This window comes from Perkinsus marinus (genome assembly GCF_000006405.1).
Source record: "Perkinsus marinus ATCC 50983 genomic scaffold scf_1104296951054, whole genome shotgun sequence".
NCBI lineage: Eukaryota > Perkinsozoa > Perkinsida > Perkinsidae > Perkinsus > Perkinsus marinus.
In genome coordinates, this window is record NW_003209437.1 from 292,134 (window position 1) to 300,643 (window position 8,510).

Here is an 8,510-nt window from a genome sequence, read left to right on the forward strand (position 1 = left end):
GTAGCCTTGCGTGGTTAATCAGCTTATATCCAGAATGACGGGCTCTTCCCCATCATTTCTCCGTACCCCGAGTCGGCTTGAAATCCTCGAGTTCGTTTCCAGTCTTGATCTCCGTGATTTTGATGGATATTTTATTGGCTCTCGCCGTCTCGATGAGTCTGTCTCATTCTGGAATACACTCCCTCGAAAATGAGCAAGCCGGAGCCACTCTATAGGGTTAACAGTAGACCACGGTCGAGCACTGTCACTGGTCTCTGGAGAGACCTCACGAACGGCTCTTCTTCATGCTCGCCGTTCGTTCAGCTTTCATGTTCTCCGCGTGTGATTATGGCTTTGACCCCGCCCCGGAGCCCAAGTCGACCCGCTTGGCCCCTGCCGTCTATTGTGTCGGGATCCTTCGGGAATGGTAAGGCATTGATATAGTCTGAAGAATGCTCTCACCTTGATCCAATTTTGAATGCTTCGTGCTCCGTACCCATGTGCTCATTCAGAATCACGAGCTGATAGCGTTGACCGTGCCGACACTTTCACTGGACTCGAGGACTTCGTCGGTGACGACGAGCCCCTGGGTACGACGACACCATCTGCCGTCTCTATGGTATGAGGTTCCTCCCATCGACTTTCCGGACATGTTGAAACCTCTCAGACCGACTCCATGGCCCGTCGTAGACTGCGAGTGAGAACGACGAGCATTCCCCGTGCACGGGTAAGGCAACATATTTTAGAGAGTATTCGATTACTCTGCTCATATTGATTTAGATCGACATATCAGCACTCAACCAAGTACGAAGACACAACTCCAGTCTAGAACAGGAACCGATCGTGGTCGGCAGTTCTATGCGCTACTCCTCAAACGGCATGATGTTTGTGAGACAGTTGTCGGTATTCCCTTGAGTCAGACGCCATATACTACAGGCCCCCAGCAACGTTCTGCAGATTGAGATATATACCCGACAATGGGTAGGAGCCTATCAACATCTTCTTCGTATCTCCTTGTTGTCATCAGAATTTCCGTCTTCCGTCCACGAGCGCGATTGTACAGTTTTTGGTAGTGGTGGCGTGCCTGATGTCTCAACTTCTTCTTTTCGGCGATATACCGTGAGTTGAAGATGCGTATTCCTGAGTATTTTCCATCTCGCCGTCAGGTATCAGCTGCTCATGCTCGCCATCTCCATCGCTGGGCAAGCGTTGGTGCTGTTTCTTCTCCACTGCGGCCTTCACCTTCGGCAGAAAGCGGCGTCCGGGTATCGGCCTGAGATACGTATGACCGGCAATCTGGATTGGTTTTAGATACTATTCAACTCTTGGTCTCGGTAGAGAGCAAGAACATCTTGGGAGATCACAAGGTAGATCTCTGACCTTAGACTGAGCGGTTGTGAGTTGTTCTGTTTCCTAGCACAAGCTTGGCAGACGCCCACCCGTCAAGGACAGGTAGGAGATCTCTTTACCAACCCAATGCTACAACATCCTCACAGGAACCGCCGAAGTCGAGGGCGCAACTGTACAACTCATTCTACGACAAGAGTGCTCAGTGTAGCACACCTTGATGTGTTTATCGCTAGTGCCATACCACTCAGCGGACTCTTTCCGAGCATTTGACGGCAATGCCTGGCAGCGAGCCTGGGGCGAGATCATGTCCCTTATCAGATCAGGGGACTTTCGAGGGCTGCTGCATGTACGAGCATAACATTGCTACGCGAAGATCGCAGCATGCTGTGGTGATTTGTAGGCTCTCGTTGAGTCCAAAGCGTTTCTATTGCAAAGGCTCCTCATCACAGTGTTCTGGTGTGCTCTTTATGTACATTTTACCAAGTACCTTTACAGAGACGAGGTGCGCATCCAGACGGTATCATATCTCCAGCTTCGGCTCTCGCAGGTTTGCGACCACGATTCCTACGAGACAACGTTCATACATAAGCTGCTCGGCTACGGATGGAGATGCAAATGGCTCACTGATAGGGTAGCTCCATTCCTCACTGCTCCGTAAATGACGACTGAGGATGTTCTGACGTTAATTCAGATACCGGACTGGCACGTCCCCATGGAGAGGGTGTTTTTATGGGTCGTCAATCTTGACTTCTGCGTATCGCTGATTACAGCTAGGGAGAAGTTCAAGTGGCTGAAGGTAGACCGCACTGTTGTATTGAGATGTGAACTAGCTGTTTGTGGCAGCGACTCTCAACCATATTGGACATCTTTACAATGCCGCTTTTCATGCTCGTGGTCCGATGGGCTCTCGCCATCGATCCAGAAGATTACCTCTCACTGTAGCAAACACCTCATTCATCGCATCGTAGTAGTTATCACAGATATGGGTACACGAGGTTTATGCGTCTCTATGGGCTGCATCGAACACTGGAACGCATAGCAACATCAACCTCTGAAATCACGCTGAAGATCATATCTATCTCACTCGGAGTCCTCGGCATCATTTTCACTTTCTCTGGTGCTATGTTCAACGAAGAGGCCCCCGCTGGCCTCAAAGGGGAGTTCACAGCGTAATCACGATGCAGCGATATGAGCGAAGTTGATACGTGTATTCTCGACTGGTATTGGCAGGTTTTTCGATTACGTTTACTTCTTTGTGGTCACCCTCTCGACTGTAGGCTATGGTGACTTCGCCCCAGGTGCGAGGCTCTTTCAAGCTCGTCCCAACCGAATCGAATCGTTTTTGCTCAGTCACTGGATTCGGGCGCATGTTATGTATCAACGCCATCGGGATAGTGGTGATATTCATACCTGCTCAAATTCGCGAGCTGAACACCTTAATACGTCAGCCACGAGGCCAGATAGGTAATGACGACACCCACTGCCAAGCATCATCTCGCCCTGAGAGTGCATTCCATCACGTCTCACTTCTGCGATCTTAGGCGTTATCCCCTCGCGAAAAACCTTGGGTGTCGACGGCAAGTTTGTGCTCGTTTTAACGGGCAAACTGTCTGCGGACGAACTCGACACTTTCATCTGGGAACTCGCTCATAGCCGTAGGCAGGGCCCCGGCGGCTTTCAACCATGCGCATTCCACAGACGCGCTCTACTGCCACAATGTTGTCGTTTTCACGACATCGCCCATGAAAGATTTCGAGGAAGCCGTGGCAGAGGCACTGTCCAAATTTGGTAAGCCACAAAATCGCGCTTCTCCTCTCTAGATTTTGCCGATCAGGAATAAGAATCTGCATGAAAGCTGGGGACACCGCTAGTGGGGTTTCCCAGGATCTCTGCAAGCTCCGCTGGGGTATGGTAGGAGCTGTTATCGTCCTCAGCGACCGTCGCTGTGGCTCTTGCGAGGTAAGCTCCTTGCAAATAGCTCCGATAGATACGCAAATTCCTGGTGATCAGGTTGCAACCCCTCTCTCTTGCGAGCAAGTTTGTGAGGACCACCGCAGTGTTGTGCGATGTCTGCACGTTCGGAAGTTCTGGGATCAAGGCTTCGGTCTTTCATGCCACTTGTTGAGAGAAGGTGCGAACATTAGTCATCGAATAAAACTATCCCATCTCTCCAGATGCGTCACGACAAATTTTGGATATGGGGGCTGAGCAAGTCACTAGCAGGCACGATCTAATGCTGAGAATAATGGCAAAGACCTGCAGTGGATGCCCAGGGTTGAGCGGCTCATCACAGGCTTCTGCAGGAGCTCTCGCGGCAGGTTCTCTACGTTGTTCTGCAACATGTTTAAATCTCTCGCGCTCCCTGCCGGTGCACCACCCCATAAGATGCTGAGCGAGTTTCCCTGGGTCCGCAAATGGCAGCAGTGAGGAAGAATGATGCTTGTCACTGCGAGAGGCATAACTGTGATTACTCTTAGGTATCAAGCACGTATCAGATCAGGCAGCTCGGCGGAAATCCCGCAGTCACCTCTATTTCCTGGTTTTAAAGAGTAAGCTCATTGCAGGATTTTGGATTTGAGCTTCCTGCCTGAGGTACCTGAACGGTGCTATGATGTGTGTGTATCGTATAACTTGCCCACCCTTCGTGGCAACTGCGACATCTCCCTACAAGTTCGAAGAGCTTCTACTATTATTTGCGGACCATTCACGAGTCTGTGTCTTCGGCACTGAACGAATGACATCAACAGGTGAACCCCTCAACAGCCTCTCACCGAGCTTGCGCCACTTGGTGCACCACCTGGGTCTACGCATGGAGCGAAACTCCACTTTAGGGCACATGCTACTGAATCCTTCCGGACAGGAAATCAGCGCCGAAGATGTTCTGATAATCCTCGCTTCGAGTGCGAGAAGAGCTCTTGAAATACAAGCAATGAGTAAGGCGATGAACGCCACCCGGTGTTTTATCGCTCGATTACCGATGTTTCGAACCGAATTGTTACAGCACTACCGCCGTGGAGCGATCTGGATAGAGACAGAATGGAGTTGTTCATTCCTTCGCGCTCTCGGAGAAGGCCACTAGACGACGATATCTTAGCGTAAGATCAGAGCGTGAATGCTAGGAACGCGATCTTCGTCTTCTTTGGCAGCACGCAGAACAGTCTTCCCAGCAAGATACCTGCTGCCGGAATTGATGAAGTGAGCCGCGTTCACCTTACAACAGACAAAATCATCTCTATCAGGATCACATGCGGTCACCGGAGCGGCACCACACGGATACAACCATCTCACGTGGGGACTTCCGGCATACTTTGAGTGGGGACACTCGCTCGATCCCAGGGGACAGTAACGGGGGGTTGCGATGCACGAATAGGGAGGGAGTCATAGTATTCCCGTAATCAACGGTGGAGCTAGCATATTTCGTGACGCTGTCGACAGGATCCCTGGAAGGCCGGAGAGCGTGTCACGGAGGATATCGGAAGATGATACAGAAGGATCAACAAAGAAGAAGCGTTCTGTACTCTCTCGTGGATCCCGTAAACGCTTCTTTGAGCTGATCATCTTCAGTCAAGCGCCGGAGCTGTCCTAACCCGAGATATGTCGGACAAGCTTGCAGATCTGGGTGAGTGAACAATCTACTGTGAAAAGTATGAGTTTTTTCTCAGGACTTATCGATGGGCAAAATGGTGGACCCGACAGGGCGAACAAGGCTGGAAGTAAGTTCGAGCCTCCGACGACTCTGTTTCCTGACGCTCTCGAGTCTTCTAGGTCTACGGAGGCAGAAAACGTTCGCCGCTACTGGACGGAGAGCAATTAATGCTTTCAAATCTATGGGAAGCGTACACTATAAGGGAACACATACTGCATATGATTTCTGCTACGCTGTCGTAGATATTCGCTTTATCACCTCACTCAAGCTCTGGCACAGGGACTAGGCGGCCTTCGCATGTTGATGGTGAGTGCTCCTGGTGATACGAGCTATAATTGGACACTCCTTCTAGGTGACGTTTCGCCATCAAGAAGGTTTCGTAGTGAGTCGTTGGGCTTGGAATATTACGTGAGAGATAGTTATCGATTTCTCAGGTTCTATTGTGAAGCGCCGGAAAGACGGCTTGGAAAGTTCGTTCCCATCGAGAGCTTCTCTGCGGGCCACGACAATGCAGGGGGCCGAGAGTCGGTGCTCATTCATCGAACGCCGCAAAAGCGTACTCACTCCTGCCGACACGTCGATTATCTTCGACTGTCTCAGCTCGTCAACGGGGCCACGAGGTTGAGATTGCAGCCCGTCTTCAAAGTTGACGAATCTCGCATTGTTTTTGAGGACTTCCTGGGAGCTTTTCCAGAGCTAGCTGCTACGATAGAGAGTCGACTAAGGAACGAGCCAGCGTAGGTCACGATTCCATTGCAATCAATTGCTCATACCATCTTGTTGTCTCTTCGAAGTCGAAGATCTAGCTTATTCGATCCCACTGAAGTACTTGGATTTACAGTGAGTGGTCCGAGCCTGGTTGTTGTGGTTGGTTGGCCCAACGGCCTATCCTCATTCTTACGGACAATGTTCAGTAGGTCTAGTAAGCCTTGTTTGCTTGCTGACCAGAGTTTCAGATAGCAAGGGTGGCGCAATGACAAAATGTGTCATCCTGTCTCCGTCGGGTGGAGGCTCGATTGCTGAATTGGCGGAGTTTACCGGCAAAGTTGCATGGGTATGCCTTCAAGAGGAATTCATGTGTGAGCAAGTGCAATTCTAGGTTGTGGGAAGTCCAACTTCACGCGAGGATCTCGCTCGTGCCGGCGTCGGAGCTGCTGATGTAGTAGCCGTCCTTACAAGCCTTGCAAGCTCGCCTGGAGTTGTGCAAGGCTCAAGCAAGCAATCTCACCATGGTTCGAGTAATCCAAGTCTCCTGAGACACTGCTTATGGTTGGACGGAAACTCCGAGTTTGGGGTACGCTAGGTACACAGAAGCCTCCACTTTACCAAGATTTCACATCGATTCTAACAGCGCACGAGATAAAGCATGTCAAAGACAAAGTGAGGTAACGGTATTCGTGACTAAGTGCAATCTATTGATGCTCTGGGAAGTAGGACTCCTGCTCGGTGCTATTCAATGGAATTCGGTTCCAGCTTGAGCGGAGGGGAAAGGCGGTTCTCAGTGGCGTCTATGTTCAGCGAGGATGGTGCAAAGCGAGTTCGTGTCAGCCGTGTAGGTGAATTATGAACGACTTTTCGGGTATTTGATTGAAGGGATGCCCCTTAGTCTACGATAACATGCCTCCACGACGTTACATCTCTGCCTTTCCTGGACGAGAGCTCCTGGTGGCCTTCCGGTGGAGTGAAGTACTAGAGACCATCTGCGTCCACAGGATTAATTCCAGTGGATCCACGATCACAACTTGCTCAGGAGCAATCTGTTCCACGTGGACTCGCCTGAATATGCCATGGGCAACGTCATTTCTGAGTCTATGATATTCCCAGCTATTTGCAGGTGGGTAATCCTGTCCTAGTTGCAGGCCATTCTTCCGCCTTCAGGTCGCCAGTTCTCTCGGATATTCTTGTGGATGCGGGAATGATGGCCTCTCTGATGATTGATGGAGGTGAGTGAGCGGCTTGAGAATCAGCGAATGATTTGGCAGGTCGCGATTTCTACGGCGACGGAACGAATTTCGGGCTCCAGCCATGTGTTGAACTGGTTGGACTCAGCGAGGCCTGGATAGGCGAGCGTCTAGTAATGTGATTCTCCGATATTCTAGTTGAAATTATTACGCTCTCAGAATGCCTTCTTCGAGAAATCCAAGATACCAAATGAAACAAGGGAACAGATAGCTGCATCTAGTGATGCCTTGAGAATTGCCGGTGCCACTTTTGGAGATCTGCTCAAGCATCTTGTTCGCGGCGGGTGATACTCTCATCTCCCAGAACAGTAGTATGGCAAGTCTCTAACTCGATTGCAGGTGCGTCCCCTTGGGGTTGTACCGACGTCAGCCACAAGGCCCGTTTGCGTCTTCGAGCCTGACAGACTCCGGAAACAACACTCAACCGAAGTGAGACATGGGAAGACTTGATATACTAGCGCCATAAGACTGATCATCTCAGGTCGTACGTGTTCACTTTCCCGCCCATGTCAACGCTCCTGAACTCGGAAGATAGAGTGTTCATCATTCCTCCCCCTTCGAATTTTCGCTAATTGTTCCTTTGTGCATGGAATTTCCATCCGAATATGATATTCGTGAATTGTTGTGACAAGAATTGCTATGTGTTGGAGATATGGCCAGTGTGATTGGTGATCACCTTCAATATTGCTATCCATTACAGGAAGCCATTGGCTTCAAGCCATGTCGATTGTAAAGGACAGCAACGGGTTAGGGCAAAGTCCTTCTTTCACCAAACTCATCAAGATGAAACACTTGATAATACGAATGATGTGCGAGTCACTGAGGAACACTAGATCGAACAGTAATCTACATCATGGAACTACCAGTTATTGGGACGGTCCCAATAACTGATAGGTGCTCGGTGGCACTGCGCCACTGGCGCAGGACAGAGATCGTGAACAAAAGAGTTGTCCAACACATTTTGATAACTATCCTCCAGAAACGGGAAATGATCTAGTCGTAATTCGGGTGGACTCCAGCGGCAGTTTGCAGCGGATTAGGCTATCAATTCAGAACCCAATGATAAGGAAATAGTCACCTTCGCGAACAGGGACATCAATTTAGCGATGAAGGTTGAATAGGGAAATCAATTTCGCGAATAAAGACATCAATTTCATGATTAAGGAATGCAACTTCACGAGCAAGGACATCCATTTCGGGTAGGAGCTCTGATGATGACGATTTACGATGTGCAGCTCTATAAGCCATTCCTGTATGATAGCGCAACCCCACACGAGGCTCAGAAACCATATTAATAGTTAATTGCATCTGTTCGGCATGCCATGACTGACATAGAAATATATAAAAAATCTCAACGTCAGAACTGAATCGCCCGAAATAAGCACGACACGGCACGCAGTGTTTCTCTCTCGGAGAGAGGAACACTACAGATGACAAGCTGGGCAACATCTTTCCAGAAGTATCTTCAGGAAAGATGCTTCTGCGCAGCGTAAAGGATTCGTTTACACATTATCTGTCAATTCTAGCAGCACGAAGATTCTTCTGTGTTCATCAGAGCTCTAACCCGAAATTGG

The 8,510-nt window shown here is 49.8% G+C and overlaps 2 protein-coding genes across 2 annotated transcripts; both read left to right on the top strand.

The window, feature by feature from the left end:
* Nucleotides 1–189: 189 nt before the first annotated feature.
* On the top strand, nucleotides 190–5,261 carry Pmar_PMAR008797 (hypothetical protein; the record flags this gene model as incomplete). Its single annotated transcript, XM_002777817.1, has 24 exons — nucleotides 190–406; nucleotides 492–598; nucleotides 647–706; nucleotides 916–960; nucleotides 1,730–1,831; nucleotides 1,877–1,960; nucleotides 2,021–2,125; nucleotides 2,173–2,267; nucleotides 2,310–2,498; nucleotides 2,560–2,627; nucleotides 2,680–2,793; nucleotides 2,871–2,984; nucleotides 3,028–3,117; nucleotides 3,164–3,288; nucleotides 3,340–3,460; nucleotides 3,623–3,752; nucleotides 3,807–3,878; nucleotides 3,922–4,076; nucleotides 4,161–4,262; nucleotides 4,569–4,671; nucleotides 4,765–4,843; nucleotides 4,894–4,948; nucleotides 4,992–5,042; nucleotides 5,095–5,261. 24 exons carry the CDS (start codon nucleotides 190–192, stop codon nucleotides 5,259–5,261), a joined length of 2,550 nt encoding a protein of 849 aa, XP_002777863.1.
* A 1,170-nt stretch (nucleotides 5,262–6,431) lies between these two features.
* On the top strand, nucleotides 6,432–7,224 carry Pmar_PMAR008798 (hypothetical protein; the record flags this gene model as incomplete). Its single annotated transcript, XM_002777818.1, has 6 exons — nucleotides 6,432–6,527; nucleotides 6,582–6,661; nucleotides 6,726–6,809; nucleotides 6,854–6,918; nucleotides 6,958–7,049; nucleotides 7,096–7,224. The coding sequence occupies 6 exons, from the start codon at nucleotides 6,432–6,434 to the stop codon at nucleotides 7,222–7,224; spliced, it is 546 nt and encodes a 181-aa protein (XP_002777864.1).
* Nucleotides 7,225–8,510: the final 1,286 nt, after the last annotated feature.